The 16,838-nt window shown below is 35.8% G+C and overlaps 1 protein-coding gene across 2 annotated transcripts in view; it reads left to right on the top strand.

Annotated features, from left to right (window-relative positions):
• Bank1 (B-cell scaffold protein with ankyrin repeats 1) overlaps positions 1 to 16,838 on the top strand; it is a 243,578-nt gene that overhangs the window by 92,624 nt on the left and 134,116 nt on the right. For both annotated transcript variants that reach the window (XM_013505420.1, XM_013505421.1), the window contains exons 7-8: positions 1,713 to 1,818; positions 12,811 to 13,007. In XM_013505420.1, coding sequence (XP_013360874.1) covers positions 1,713 to 1,818; positions 12,811 to 13,007 — 303 coding nt within the window. The remainder of the gene's footprint in view (positions 1 to 1,712; positions 1,819 to 12,810; positions 13,008 to 16,838) is intronic.

Below are 16,838 nucleotides of genomic sequence, written 5' to 3'. Positions count from 1 at the left end.
TTATAAATTGGCTCTGTGTGCTTAGAAAACATATTTTTGTAAGTCTTAAATCTTTTTAAATTCACTGGCATTTGTTTTATATCCCAGAATACGATCTAACTTGATGTCAGTTCCATGGGCCTTTGAATAGAATGTGTATTTTATTATTGGATGGAGTGGTCTATGTAATGTTGATTAGATGCTAATTGATAAGATAATTAGATAATGACTTTTGGAGTATTTTATGATCTTGCTGATTTTCTATCTATCAAGGAACTGGAATGTAAAAGCCTTCAACTGCTGTGGACTTGTCTATTTATCCTTTCAGTTTTGTCAATTTTTGCCCTATATATTTTATATCTTTGTTCTTTTAGGCATACATGTTTAACATTAGTATGTCTTTTCGGTGAATTGACACTTTTATAAATATATAATGTCCTTTTTGGTCTCCTATAATTTTATTTGCTCTTACATATAAGTGTAAAATATTGTTGCTTTCCTTTGTCATGTTTGCATAATACATCTTCCTTTAAACCTTTTTTTGTCTTTGAGGCAAGGTTTCATTATACAGTTCAATCTGGCTTTAAACTCACTTTGTACCCCAGGCTGACCTTGAACTCACAGCAAACCTCTTGACTGAGCCTCCTGAGTGCTGGTATTGCAGGGGTGTGTCACCATGCCCAGCTCTTTAAAACCTTTTACTCTAAACCTTTGTGCTTTGGTATTTTAAAGTAAGCTGCTTAAGGAAAATGTGACTTTACATCATGTATTTTAACCTATTCTACTAATCTTTGTCTTTTCACTTGTGTGTTCAGACTCTTTATATTTAATGTAATCAATGATATGCTAGAGCTTTTGTCACTTTTTAAAAAATTTTTCATCTCTATTAATTTGTCTACTTTTTTTTACCTTCTTTTACATTAATTAAAGATTTTTAAAGGGCTTCGTTTTTATCTATAATTGTACTTTAGGTACATCACTACATATCTTAATGATTGTCCTCTGCATATACATGTAAATATATAGTCTACTGTATTTTTAGTTTACACATTTTATCAAAGTATATAAATCTTACCTCTTTTTGTACTTCCTTTTACCAGTTCTCCCACTTAAGATCTACTGAACACTTAACATGCATCTGTGACACAATCCAATTTTAAAATAACAATTTGTAGCAACTTATCTCACTGGCAGTAGAACAAGTGGATAATATATATGGGTCCTCTGAAGTGCCTCAGATTGAGGAAACAGCAAAGACATGGCTGTCTGTATCTGGAGGGGATAAGATGGCTGAGATGAAAGTTCTCTACTCATCACAGAAATTATGGAAGCTATTGTGATCACCCCATTCCTTACCCTTAAGTTGAAGAACCAGACTCATCATTTTATTGTTTCATTGATTACTAGAATTTACTATTGAAAAAAAATTCTGTGATATCATTAACATGTTGTACTACTATTTCAAAATTTACAAATGTTTAAGTAAAGTTATAGCTACTCATCTAAAATTTAATGATTTTTATTTCTTATATCAGCTTTTCTATTATCTCAGTAACTAGCTTTTTTAAGCAAGGCCATAATATTTTGCATTGTTTTTGAAAATTATAGTTTTCATTATCACCAAAGATTATCTGGCATTTACTTTAGCTAATATATTCTTATATATTGCACTAAGATGAGTTTCTATATAAATAACTGAACTAATGAAAAATTTCCTTTTCATCTGAAAACAGAATGATATTGAAGAACTTGATGGCATGCTTACATCCATATTCAAACAAGAGATACCATATTATAACTTCCAATATCTTCAAAGTGAAATTTGCCCTCAAAATGAATGTGAGTATTTTTTAACTGAATCCATTTTTCTTATACTGTATTCTCCTGTATGTGATTCTTTAATAAATGTTATAGCCAAAAATATAACTAGCTGCTTAAATAGTTTAGACAGTCCCCAACTTCTAAGGCAAGATAACACTAGTACAAACTTCTGAAGGAAGACCCATTTAGCAATTTTCCCTCCATAGGATGTAAAAATGTGTAAAACTTTGAAACTGGTTTTTGTTCTAAGTAAACACTTGAATGCATTTAGGATGGCTATTATTCATCATATCATTGTTTACAAATTACCCTCAAATAGAAACAATTTCATCTTCCAAAGGTATGTGATTATATAAATTTTAATGCTATTATTAATGCAGTCATCAGTAATTAACTTTATGATAAATTCAGCTGAGGTAACGTTTCCATACATGCTTAATTAAATAAAAGTAAGGCATGTAGCTATAAAGTGTTATTTTCTTTTTTTAAAAGTGTGAACATAGCATGAATTATATATATAAATTGGTAGTCTGAACAGATGTGTACCAAGTATTCTCAGTAATTGTATTTGGGTTCTATAATTTCAGAGAATACTTTTTTCATTTTACTGAATCCATATTTTCTATAATGACCATATATTATTTAGCTATTTATGAATAATCATATTTCTAAATGATATAAACCCAGTAGGGTTTTTTAGAAACTTTGTGTCTCTGTATAGTTTACTGAAATACTGCTTATTATCCATTTATATATCCAGCACATGGGAGCCTTGCTATAACACTGAATAAGATGAGAAGTCTAGTGTTAGCATCCTAAGGACAAATGGTCAGTGATTTTCTATTCCCACACTGTTTAATACGGTTTTGCCACCAGCCTGGCCAGCTGAAGGGCCTTGGAAAGGAAAGAGTAAGAGCCTAAGGTATCAATGATGCCAATTCACCCAAGGAGTGAGGAGCTGAAAAAGGCAACAGATTCTGAGGGAGATAAGCCAGTGTTATACATGTTTGGAATAAGTAATCTTGTAAGATTCGTGCAAGTTGACTCTTTTTCCCATTTATATTTTAGCAATGCATAATTCATTTATGTAATTGGATATTGGATTAGGACAGAAAAAGAGTGGCATAATTCCTGATTTAAGACAATTATAATTTAATTGAGGACATAAGATAATGTACATGTAATGATAGAAACAATATGATAAACTTTTTGGATGTAATTATATTGATAATAGAATTGTGGAGAAGAGAGATATCACTTTTCAAGACATATTTCAGAAAGAAGGTGAGAATGTACCTAGGTCTTAAACGATGGGTAGGGTCTCAGTGAGGAGGGAAAGATGAAAAGCTAATTCTAGGCAAGGAAAGTGTGTGCAAAGGTATGAAGTTGACATTATGACACAATTTTTATGAAATTCCTGAGAATTATACTTGTATTTAAGTTTATGAAATTAGAATTGTGGAGTTAGAGAGGAAGGAATTGTTGTACTCTCTCATTTGTACAAGTAAAGACTTTGAGATCAGTTTGAAAGTTCTGCTCAGAGGAGAAATAGGAATTTCAGAATTGGAAGTGCCATGGTCTGAATCTAGAATGTCCTCAGAGGTCTGTGTGTAAGAGCCACATCCCAGGGCTGGCACTGGAAAGTGCTGCACTTTTACAGGTCGTTGGGTGCACTCTTTTCTCATCTTTCTGTCTCTGTCTCTCATCCCTGGCCTTGGGGTGAGCAGGGTTTCTCCAGGACACTCTCTGTCCCCTATAACATGCTGTCCCACCCTTACTATAGACCCAGAAGCAATGAGGCTACCCACACATGGACTGCATCCTCCAAATCTATGAGCAAAGTCAACGTCTTCCCTTTATAAGGGGATTACATCAGGTATTCACTAACAAAAGTTGACTAATACAGAAAAGATGGGTGGTTTTGCCCCTTAATTTTAATTTTGTAGATGAAAGATTCTGGACAGGATAAATCAGATCCCTTAGAAATGTGAGGCAGGTGGTTTTCAATGTCTGCCTTTCTAAGAGTCTCTGGGGAAGCTGCTGCTGCTGACCATGTATCAGAGTTTCAACTTTGGATCTTTACTGTGGTTGTATAATGCACTCACCTGCAGGCTTGAGAAGCATCTGTGCCTCAGCCACACCTGCACCAATGGGTGAGGAATCTGGGGCAGGTGCAGCACTGGTTGATTGAATGTTTCCCAGGCAGTTCCACTAGGCATTAATGTTTACCAGGCCTGTCTTAGTTACTTTTCTCATTACTGAGACAAAATACCCAATACCCACAAGTTAAAGGGAAAGTTTATTTCAGGTCACAGACTGTAGAGGTTTCAGTCCATAGTGAGGCAAGGCAGGGTGGCATGGCAGAGAGGCACCACAGAAGATAAACAGTCCATGGCAGGGCAGGCAGGAGACAGTGAAGGAGCAAGCAGCAACAGCATCCTTCTTCTTTCTGACCCTTCATACTCCATCCAGGCTACAACTGTGTTGACTTGTGCCACCCACACCCAGGGCAAGGCTTCCATTATCCACACTCTTAATCTCATTAGTACACCCTTAATCCATATTCACATACCCAAGTCCAGCTACTTTGAAACTCCCCACCTATGACCATATGAGGCTTTTGGGGGAAATCTAGACACAAGCCACAGTAAAGCTTACCTGCTTCACTGTCCTGCAGACCAACAAATTCACACTGAGGTTTTATATGGAGAAAATATTAATGCTTTAGAAAGGTTAGAAAGTTCATAGCTCATGAAGTTTTAAAACATTATGAGAATTTGAAGATAATTCTGTATTTGAATTTTTTCATAAAACACAATTATACTTGTTTTAAAGCTAAAAATGGGAAATTTAATATAATGAGTTAATACATCTAAAAAATTTATTGCTGGGTATTGCTTGATAGAAGATGCTGCTAAATCTGTAAAATAACCAACTACTCTCATAATGTTAAGCTCCAATTCCTGCCTGCTGGGTCCCATTTTGCTGTCTCCCTGAATCTGCAAACATGGCTCTGTGTTCAACTCAGGATATCTGATCTCTAAGAAATAACAACTGTGATGCATAATGTCCAAGTGCAATTGCTGATCAGAGATACCTGTACATATAAATGAATTATTAGAAGATATTATTTTATTGAGGAATCCCCTGCAGGTAAGGAGTCAGGTGCAACTAGGTGCTTGTCCTTGATCTGATAGCAGGGCTCTAATAATTTGGTGAAATACTTATTAAACATTTGTTTCTTATTTCTCCATACTTTGACTCCAAATAAATTGGAGACCAGGACATTCTGACAAGAGTATAACCATAAAAATCTGACAAAATATCCCTTCAGTGTTGACATACCTTCAGGTTACTCCAGGAAGTTACCTAAAGATACCAGTAGTTCTTTAAAAGTGTGGAGCTAAGAGATGAATCATCCAAAACTATTTATTTTAGTGTTACCCCATTTTTATGGAAAGTTCTGTGTTTAGTTCCCTGTCACTCCATTCATAATGAGCAAAATACTATGTCCTGGTCATTCTCACTCCTGTCTGGACAATACACCTCCTCCTTTGGCATGTGTCTTCAAGTTTTGCCCTAGGTGAGCCAAGGAGGGGATGGATGGAGATAAGATAGAAAGTATACAAGAAAGAAAACTCTTCTCTAATGTTCTCTTACTTTGTAATGCTCTATTTTTTTTAGAATAATACTTTCCATGCACAAAAATTTTCCATTGGAAAATATTTTCCCTGAGAGTAGAATATAAGGTTTCTAAGGCAAGTTGGTACACTAAAACAACATGAGACTTTTGAACACAAGAATCACAGAAAGGATTAATGATCAGTGTTTTAGTATGTAAATCACTGGGAGCTGTGTGAATCAATAGAAGGGACTGTAATAAGCACTTTTTTTTTCTGCTGTATGAGAAAGAAAAGAATGTATCACTTCAAATAGTAGAAAGCCCCACTTTAAGCAAAATCTGCTGGAGTTGCACACTGCTGTATGAACACGTATTTTGGGCCATCTTCAGAAATGTCCCATGCTGCTCGCTTGGTGCGGTGTGTGGCAGAAGGAACAGAGCAGTGAGTCACGCTCCTTCAGTCTCCTCCCTCGCACAGCAACAACTGTGGATTTTCTTAGTTTCTCTCGAGAGCTCTCATAAAAGCAAGGCTGATACAAACAGATAAAATTAACATCAAAGGCATGTTACAAACAGATAAAATTACCAAAAAGGCATAAGTACTGCAAAGCAGACATTATATGGACCTTTTCTCTTTGCATTTTAAACTCCCTGGGGGAAAATTCAGACATCACGAAGAAATTAACATGAAGGAAAAAATGGGTAAGAATATTCCTCATTCTGGCATGAGAAGTGATACGTGATAGAGGAAGTTTTGGTTATATAAACTCACTTCAGATTAGTAGCAAACACATTACTTATAAGTAAATGTAAAAAATTAGGGACAAATTTATATATAACAGTTTCCACATTTATTACACAAATTGCAGATTTGGCATGGAAATGGAGTGTAAAATTTTGGATTTTTCCACTTCATTTTTTTGTTAACACAACCCACAAGAACAAATTTTCACACCTACTGGTGATATTTTTAGTATGTTCTCAAGACAATTTCGTGAGTTGGTGGTTCAATTTGGATCAAACAATAAAACAACACCGCCACTTTGAATCCCTCAAAATATTTTAATTAACTACATTTTAAACATCTAAAAAGACCACCAAATATCTAATGGTAAGGGACAAGCTGACTGACTCAGACAATAAATGATGTTAGTGAGTGCAAGAAAAAAAGCATAAACCAAAGAAAACAGAGAAGAGGATCATATAAAGACTCAGTTAACTGCCCCTCAGCTCATTTTCCAGTGCAGTGGACCTCGGTTTCACTTGGTCTGCATCCTCCTACTGTTTTAAATATCCCCAAAGTTGGTATCAAATCAATAAGACTGAGGTGAGATGCACACATATTGAGAAATGTGTGAATAAAAGCCCATAGGACAAATTCTGAATAGGTCCATGTAAACACAAGGGGCAGAATAGTGGGAGTCAAAAACAAGTGTGGCAGATTAGGCTGAAAATGGCAAGTGTTTGGGAAGAGCTGAGTCAACAGGTGCACATCATACAGAACAAATGAGACCCAAAAGCTAAAGCAGTTGTCTGCATTGTCCCTTCCACACTTCTACAATCCACTCATGAAACAGGAGAGGGTGCAGAGCTGCAGCACAGGGCTTTGGTGCACTATCAGTTTCCTGGGTATCATGTCTACATTATCAAGGTATTATAAATACCACGGCCCTGGCAGGGTTTTTTGTTGCTCGGAATTTCAAGTAGAATTTAGAGTCCACTGTTTTGACAGAAAGAGGGAAGTTACACACATTTCATATTGGTCCCCATGTTACAGAAGAGGACAATTTCAAAATCCTAGGAATACTGTATTTTAAAGATCCATGGAAATGCTAACATTGTGTGAGATTCCAAATCATGCTGTGAAAGAGGTGGAAATCATTTTCCTCAACCTTTGGAAATACCTTCCTTCTTCTTTAACTGCTTTTTGATTACCACCCAGAGAGTAGAAACCCTCTGTGGCCAGGTTTCTAGTGCAGAGGAAGACCAGAAATCCTGTCACCCTGCCCCCAGCCTGTTCATTTTGCAAGCAAAGAAACTGAGATCAAGGAAGATGAGGGACGCTTCCTAAGGTCACAGATTCATTAGCTGCACTGCGATGGAAATGCAGATCACTCGACGCTGAGTCCCTTCTTCACTGTGTGCTTCCTTGTACTGTCCTAATGTGGCTTCCTGCTCATCCTTCTCTGAGTACATACTGTTTAATATTCCTGACAGTAATGTGTAAGAATAGATGAACTGTGTGGTTGTGTACTTTTTGTTCTCATGATTTTACTGTTAAATTTTTGTTTAATTCTTGTATTTTAAACCTGCACGTATTGCCATTTTATCATTCTACTAAGCCAAGTTAATCTTTTGAAAGCTTTGATATTTGATTCTTTAATCTAATTATTGGCCATCTCTTTTAGGAATAACCCAAACAGCTTGTTTAAAGAGCTCTACAGAAACAAATATATGACAGTTTCCTTGCTCTCCACCAACTCATCTTTTTTTTTTTTCAATTTGTGAAACTGCTAAATTGGGATTGCATTGCAAAATTTCCTACACATATTCTCTTCTTCTGAAATTGCCATTTGACAAATATCTGCCAAACAAACCTCTAAAAACTGAAAATATATGTTGTGTAGAATGAAAAGCAAATTTCCCATATCTTTATCAATTTATACCTTGATAATAAAAACAAATGCAATATATCTTAATTAAATGAAAATTGCTATAAAAAGAAGAACTGCAGGTTAAGAACACTCTAAAATGTTCCTGTATCTTTTTTAAAAAAATCTATTACTTGGATCTAACAAGTAAGACCAAAGTAAGTGAGGTGAGTTTAAGAGAGTAATTAAATAACTTACAAACTGAGAGGAATAGAAGTTCTGATCCTGGCTAGGATATAGGGCAGCACAGGAGACTGTTGTTTCTACTATACTGAGAACAAGCAAGATGATCTTCAAAACCATGATTTCTTTCATGAACACAGCAGGAAACCAATTACAGTGAAACAGAAATGAACTAAATTTCAGAAAATGATAGAACCTTCACAAGAGAGAGAAAAATCAGCACTGTATTCATTCCTGAGGGGACAAGAGAGAGAACTCCGTGTGATGAGTAGAGAAGGAGGCTTAACGTTTAGTCAACTATTAATGTCTACATGTAAGGCAGGGTGCAATGAACAGCAATCCCAATGAATCTAGTCTCTGTGTCAAGACTGCAACACTCAACAACTCTCTTCTTCAACAAGTTGGCACACCAACAGCTTCTGAAAGAGCAGGAAGGCCAAGAGACCTTCCCTAATGGCCAGCCTGCTGGAGAACAGGGTTGTGGAGACAAAACTCCCCAGTGCTTTCACCACAGGGACAGCAGTAGCACCCAGATTCTAGATAGAGGCATGAAAGCTGCTAGGAAGAAATTCCTCCGTGCTATCATGACAACAGTAATGTGTCTGCCTTAGCTCAATGGGCTTCAGAAGTCTGGCAAAAACTGAGATATTTTTTGGAAGAAATATGCAGGGAGGATAGGATAGCAAAAGGAACTACCCGGTGATCCAAAGAAAAACCGGTAACCAGTCTATAAAGCAATGGAGATCTCATGAGGGCTCAGATCTTAACCTATCCTGAGGAGAAATGTATGATCCCATCTGTAAAACCCCTGAAGTCAGTGATCAACTGAATCTAAGTAAAATCACAAAGAAAACAATCTGGGTTTATCTATAAATTAACTCAGCTCACCTCCCACTGGAGATGTCAAATAGAAGAAAGGGTATGCTTTATTGTGGAAATATTATTTACATTAGCCCTTTAATACAATGCAAAACATATAACAAGAAATTACAAGAAACACAAGAAAAAAAAGAAAAGGTGATCTATAGTCAAAGAATGAAACAGCCAAAACAAGAAGACAAGTAAATGCTCTAAATGTTGAAACAATCATACAGGAATATTAAATAACTATGATAAATATGCTACCCAATATACTGTAAAAGTCAGGCAACATGTGAAAAGAGAAATTTCACCAAATGGACAGGGTAATTATGGTTCAAAAAAATCTTAGGAAAGTGCAATATAAGAAAAATGCTTTAAGTTAGGTAGGCTTATAAAAGAAATAACACAGTAAAAAGAAACTAGAACTTGAAGACAGGTTAAAAGAAATTATTCAAATTAAAAGAGAAGAAAGACCAGAATCTAAGTAAAATCATGAAAAAGTCTAAACCTAGCACATCTGTCCATCAATTTGACTCATCTCTGATTCACACTCTATAGAACAGCATTAAATTAATCTAGTCCAGGTCTAACTGAATTCCTTGAACAAGGTGAGAAAGAATGAAGCAGAAGAAATGTTGGAGAAAATAATGACTGATCATGATCTAAATTTGATAAAGGACATCAACGCAGAGATTCAATAAGCCTTGCAAAACCCAAGCAGAATAAATGCAAATATATATATATATATATATATATATGCCTAGATATGCCAAAAAACAAAGGTAAAATGAAAATCATAAAAGTGGCTGAGGGTAGTGTGTGAAAGGGTATGGAGAAAATCCTTCCATGTAGTGAAACAATAGTAAGAATGATATTTAGTTTCTCATCAGACATAGAGTCCAGAAGACAGTGATACATAAGCAACAATACTGAACAATTCCATTTGTATAAACTCTCCAGATCAAAAAGCATATCTACATTCTGCATATCTACATTCTACATATCTGCATATCTAGCATACTACAAAGTAAGTGAGTCCAAAGTAAGGGATTAACTAGAAGGAAACATAAAGACCCCTCCACCACAATAGATGTGACCTTGCTTTGGGTTGCAGTAACATGGCTGCCCACCATTGTCAAAGCTCATCAAACTCATGAACATTGCAGTTTTAAGCATCAATTATACTTCTATAAATTGTAAAAAAGCTAACAGAGATATAAATATCTTTAAGCAAAAGATATTAATGATCATGGAGTCTAGAGTTAAATCCTAAAGAAGATCAAAGACGAGTCTGTCATAATCCTGAGTAACAGGCACACGGTTTGATCAGCATCCATTTTCTGGCATGAATGAGTGCCCAGGATGCAGGACCACCTCCCAACCAGTCTTCTGTAAGAAAACCCCAGCTCACCTATCAGGCTTACTGCTCCTTCTGGTGGAAAGATAGATTCTTAGGGAAGTTCAATATTAGAATGATGTCCCATTTCATTCATTTGAGGGAGGATGTACTCACAAGAGAGGTTGGTGAATTTAAAAGGTGAGTACATTTCTATAATGATTATTTACTTAGTGAAAAAACACCAAAGGTGCATTTACAATGACTTAAAACTTCACAAGAATAATAGCTAGCAGGAGCATTGCCTACAGCACTAATCAGCCAGTAATGGTACTTTTAATACATTGCACAATGTAGCAAAAATGTGGTGATCACATTCTGACACTATTATGTAAATATTTTCTTTTTTAACTTTAGCCCAGTTTAACTATATAGAAACTTTTATATGTATAATGCATTTAAATTCAAAATTATATTTTCATATCTGGTATTTCCCTGTTTCTGAGACAACATACCTGACATTCACAACTCAGAAGAGGAGAGATTTAACTGAGTCATAGTTTCAGAAGTTCCAGTCCATGGTCAACTGTCTCCAAGCAAACATGAAAAAGCAAAAAGGCCTGGAGGACAGCTGTTCAGTTCATGGGATTCAGGAAGCACAGAGAGCAGAAAGAGCCAGAGGGGAGAGATTCCCCCAAAGACTTCACCCTGGGGACCTTCCTCCTCCGACTTCCCCCACACCACAGCCAGCTGTGAACTGATCAATGGAGGGACGTACTGATGAGCGTAACACCCATGACCTAATCACCCTCCAAATGCCATCTCTGAACACAAGAGACGTTGGGGCCATGTAGAGCTAAATCATATACATCATTTCAAGAAAATGCATTCTTTTTATTTTGAAACTTGGTACCTACCATGAGTAGTGTCAACTTTCACCTATCCTCATAAAAGACTTGATAATTGTTGTCCTACTGCACCCCACACAGAAGGGACAAGTGCATTACTGTTGAAATGTGACTGAAATCCACCTACAGTTATCCAGTTTTAACACGCCTTTCAAGGGTAAAATATTTTCTTACAGTGAGTCCTTAATGTGTCTTGAAGGGGTGTTTGTTTGTTTTGTTGTGTTAAAACATAAAAACCAACAAACTAAACTTACCCAGTCTTGAAACAAGTTAATTGAAAATTTAAGGTTTAATTCCATCTTTTTTCTTCTTCCTTGCCATTTTTTTTTTCACCTAAAAAATAGCAAAGCAGTAAAAGAAGCCATGCATATTCAGTTTTTCAAAAATGTTGCATGGTGGCTATTATCTGTTGCTTTAGAATCGTGCTAGAACTGACTTTTGCTTTGATGTGTTTGTTTCTCTTACTGTAAGTACTCATATTTTTGCCTCTAACCATGCCACAGCTATTAAATTTGTGTGTAATTTCCATCTTATTTTTATAGCTAGGTGTAAAAGTGTAGAATAATAAAGCATCACTCTTCAGAGTGTGTTTTGCTTTGCTATTGAGATAACAGTTTAAAGCTGGGCATGGTGGTGGCCACTTGTAATCCCAGGACTCAGGAGGCTGAGGCAGGAGGATCCTTGTGAGTTCGAGACCAGCTTGAGCTACAAAGTGAGCTCATGGCCGGCCTGAACTGCACAGGGAGACCCTGTCTCAAAAGGACAAAAAAAAAAAAAAAGAGATAGCAGTTTACCTTCATCTTATGGTTTTCCAATTAATTTATGTCTTCAAACTTATAAGTCATTATGAAGATCAAAGTCTAAAACATTGATTTTAAAGTTCTAAAATGCTGACATAAGTTTCTCTACTGAAATTGCTTCTAAAAGTGCTCATCTGTATTTCTGTTGTCTTTTGCTTTTGAAAGGGAGATTTGATGTCAAAAATCTAGTATAACTAACTGCTCCAGGAATTTCATGTTCATGTAAAATTCAGAAGGAACCAAACTAGGTGTGGGAGTGCAAAACACAAAATGGTTTTGTAGATGAATTTATAGGATTTTTACATTTTAGTTCAGCTAATGTGATGATCCATTCAAAAGGCATAATTGCAGCATAATGTTTTTGATTTGCTTTATATTTAAGAGACTGATTGGCTTTCTAAGTCAAAATTACCCCACAAATAAGATGGTCATTAATAAGAATAGTAGTTTATATTTATTTTAAAATGAAAAGTAGAGGAAAAAGGTACCACATTGCTAAAACCCCTGAAGGTTTCTTATGTCCAAATATATACTAAAGTCTGCTCTGCTTGGTGGTGATTACTTTCAGGACTAGATTATGCTTGACTTTCTTATGAAACTGCAGACATAATAAAAGCATGTTAAATGCTTGCATTCCTTATGCTTTCAGATAACCATATCGACGAACTCCCAACTCTTCTCCACTGTGCTGCAAAGTTTGGCTTAAAGAATCTGGCTCTTCACCTGCTTCAGTGTTCAGGAGCGAGCCGGGCATCAAAGATGAAAAATATAAGTGGAGCAGACCCAGCTCACATTGCTAACAAGTACGGACATGAAGACCTCAAGAAAATCTTTGAAGACTTTTCAGTAAGTTTCTTTTTATACCTCAAAACCTCTTTATTAAGTATGTGTGTACACATGTGCACATATTTTTTTTGAACTAATACTATTGCACAACTAATTTATACAGTCTGTAGGTTCTGGGTTGTCTATTGTGTTAAAAAGGAGTCTGTAGATTAGTCCATTTGCTCTATTATTGCCATAAACTCTGACTTGCATCCTTAAACATCCATGTTTGAAACTTATCTGTTATTTCTAGCTTGTGTATCACATATCTGGTAGTGAAGAAGAGATAGGTAAAAAGAAATACTCATATTCCCTTTACTTGTTTGCTTAAGAGTCTATATAAGACATTAGTAAGCATATGAAAACACATGAATCAATAGTTATTAGGTTAAAGGAATGCATTTTGATAATCATTCCAAAGGTCTACCCAATAAAAAGTTAATTTATGTTATTTAAATTTATTTCTCTTATGTTATTCTTTCTTTTCACTGCAAAATCTCAATTCTTTACTTGTGTTGAAACCCCAAATTTCAGAACACTTTGATGGATATGAGTTTGTAAGAATGTAATGAAGATAATATTTTAGGAGGAGAGTATTTCAGCAAGTAAAACACACTTGAGCTGCCATAGTCAAGTTTAGAGCAGCAATTAATTTCTGTTAGTAAGAAAAGTATGCTTGTTTTTCTCCAGAAAGTGAATTATACTTCTACGACTCCTCAGGAATTATAATATGACAACGATTATGGTGGTGACTGTCAGAATTTATCTTTGGATTCTCAGAACAGATGCAATTGTATTCCCAATAAGCAGTTTATGCAAGGTTATTTGAGAATTTATTTTGATTATCAGATTGAATTGATCTAATATGCAACTTTTAAAACCATTGGTATTTGTAATTTTGAAAGAGTGAAAAGTCAGTGAAATTTTGCATTTATAAGAGACTATGGACATTAGTAATCCATAATCAAGAGACTATGGATATTAGTCACTCTCTGAAATTACAATAGTATATGTATTTTGTTCATATTTAAAATAAATATAGAACATACAGTGTTGTAATAAAATTAGTTAAGTACTGATTTCTAGTCTATGTCCTTCAAATTAGAAGTGAGCATTGCTTTCATTCCTCAAGTGATTTTAGACAGTAATTCTCACACATGCTAATGTTCAATTGTTCTAGTTCATCTGATAAGCACTATAATTTTAGTGATTCTCCACTTCTTAGAGTCAACATGGCATCCTTTACAGGTAAGCAAATGAGTCTACTCAGCCTTGAAACTTTCCCATAACACTGTCATTCAGTAGATCATGGTTCCCAGCTCTTTACAGCCCTGACTAATTTGTAGCCACTGGTGGACTTAAATTTTTCCCTGGAAGTCTCAGCCACCAATAAATTTTCTCTGATTTTCTAAAATAAACCCTGATTTTCAAAGAATGATTCCTTCGCTTCTTGCCCTCCAGTAAAGATCAATGGATGCAGTCCTATGTAAACTGCAGATGCCATAAATAACACAATATTACACAATGGTGATGGTGGATATGAAAGAAAATATGAAGGTAGGAGATGAAGATGGATAGACATAGGAAATAATTTTTCTCCTGCATCCTATGGGTGTTAACACTTCTGCTGCTGCAGTAGCACCACGGACATGAGCCAGTGTCTGTCACTGTCTGTAGGTGATTGTTCCCTGTTCACAGGACCTTCTTCCTGACTTTGCTGAGCCTTACGCAGTCATTATTCTGCAAAATTTGTTAAGTGATTTCATATATTCCAGCCTGAGTGCTTATGTTTTGCCAGAATTGTAGATGCTGGCATTGTTGAGTGGCTGGATCTGTCGAGTGGCTGTCTATCTGTGAGGTTTCTGCTGCCAGTGAGAAAATGACTACACCTTTCACGAGGGTCAGCAGATCTGTAAACCTATTTTAATGACTGGAATTGCAGGCAGAGTAATTTTGCAAGCTATGAAAAGCCTTTTGGAAAAGGGATGGTTAAAAAATAGAAACATACTGGTTCATGACACACGTAGAAGTGTTTTGTTGACTTATCTACCACATAAATCATCTTCCTTACTAGCAGTTTTTCTTTAAAACAAATCTAAAAGTCATATCTTTTTCATGAATGTATATCAGATAATTATCTGATATAGTAATATTCTTACTTATGGAAATAATGTCTTTTCAAGGGTATATATAAACCTACAAGAGAGAAGCTGTGAAACCTCAATACACCGCTAAATACTTTATTATTTTTAGTGGTATTTATATTAACATAGATTTTAATAAATCTTGTATTTTAATAAATTTGTGTGATAAATCAAAAATTTTCACATATGCATTCAAATTTTTCCATGAACCATTCTTTCAGAAGTACTGAAAGAAGTAGATCTCCTTCAAGTTCGAAGTTTATAGTCCATCAGTGGACCACACTGTTTTGATGAAGAAGTTTCTGTTCTTAGCGTCAAGCCTATTTTTCCCTTGACTCAGTGGTCTGTTCAATTCTTCCTAAGCTCCCCATAGCAAAACACTGTTCATTTTAGGGCCTCACATTACAATTCAGTGAGTTGGATCAGATCTTAAATGAGCGGGAAGAAAGAGCTAGTTGTGGTTTTAGAAAAAGGCAGGAAAAAGCTTTATCAAGTATTCATAAACCAAGGGCATTCAGAGCTGGTGTGACCCATGCAGAGGAGAGGAGGAGGAAAAGGAAAAAGATGTCTCAGACTTCACTCCTTCCACAGCCTCATGTCATTCATGTTTGAGAACTTAATAATGTATGCATAGTTTATGAACAGAGCCTGTTCATTGTGATGCCTTTCGTGTGTGACATACTTTCTAAGTGACAACCATACTTCTTTTATGGATTTGGTACTCTGACCAGTGATGATACCATATGTTCCTAGAGTCTAGAGAATCTTTCAAGTAGCTACTCACTCTTCAGTTTCTCACAATGCCATCTCTGAAAACCGATATAGATGGACAAAGGGTGAAATTTAAATACACAACCTGGATGAAGCACAATTTGGTTAACAGAATTATTGAGGAAAGCCCAGGCAATTTCAAACAGCAACACTGAAGACTAATTTGGCTCTTTAAAAACTTATCTTTTAAACCCAAAAACTATAAAGAAATTGAAACTTGGCCTCAGATTAAAGAATACCATGAGGTTTAAAATAAAGTATATAACATCCATTGTTTATATATTTTAAGCAAAATGATATAAGTGCTCTGTCCTTATTTTGTCTCAAGTATCTCACCCCACAATCTCCCATCAGTTTAAAACGCTGAATGGAAAGAGAGCATTGAAGTGAAAATAGGGAATAAGACTACATACTCCTCATACTGACTTCTCTGGGGAATGATACTGAGAAATCATTTTTTTTCTTCCACGCATGTAATAACGTGAATATTGATAAGATATTAATTGTAAAATTCTTCAAGAAAAGTTAAGACAGGAAAAATCACTTTCTGTGTCCTTTAACTAGCTGGCTTTTAGAAAGGATTCCTGGCCTGAGGCATTTTTATTGCTCACATCTGTAGGGGATTCTTGTGACCTCTTCTGTTCTTGAGGTACCCTGCATTTGTCTTTGTAGGGGGGGGACAGAGAGAAAGAGAGAGAGAGAGGTTCTGTGCCCCTTAGAGTCCTACTGATCTTTTCCAGATGGTAAAGGATTGAAGAGTTGCAGGGGGATGGGTGGGTGGCAGACACTAAAGGATTAACCAAACCCCAAGTAGAAAGTGATAATCAACTGACTGGTACCAAGACCTATTACCCAGAAGTTGGCCATGTGTGTACAGTGAGCATTCCCTCTTCATGGCCCTTCATTTTCCCCCTTCTAGCATTGCTCACCTGTGCTC

Source organism: Chinchilla lanigera, unplaced genomic scaffold, assembly GCF_000276665.1.
Source record: "Chinchilla lanigera isolate Chin_1 unplaced genomic scaffold, ChiLan1.0 scaffold00095, whole genome shotgun sequence".
In the NCBI taxonomy this organism is placed as follows: Eukaryota; Metazoa; Chordata; class Mammalia; order Rodentia; family Chinchillidae; genus Chinchilla; species Chinchilla lanigera.
The sequence above is the reverse complement of the archived record's forward strand: the minus strand, read 5'-3'. Positions and strand labels throughout refer to the sequence as shown.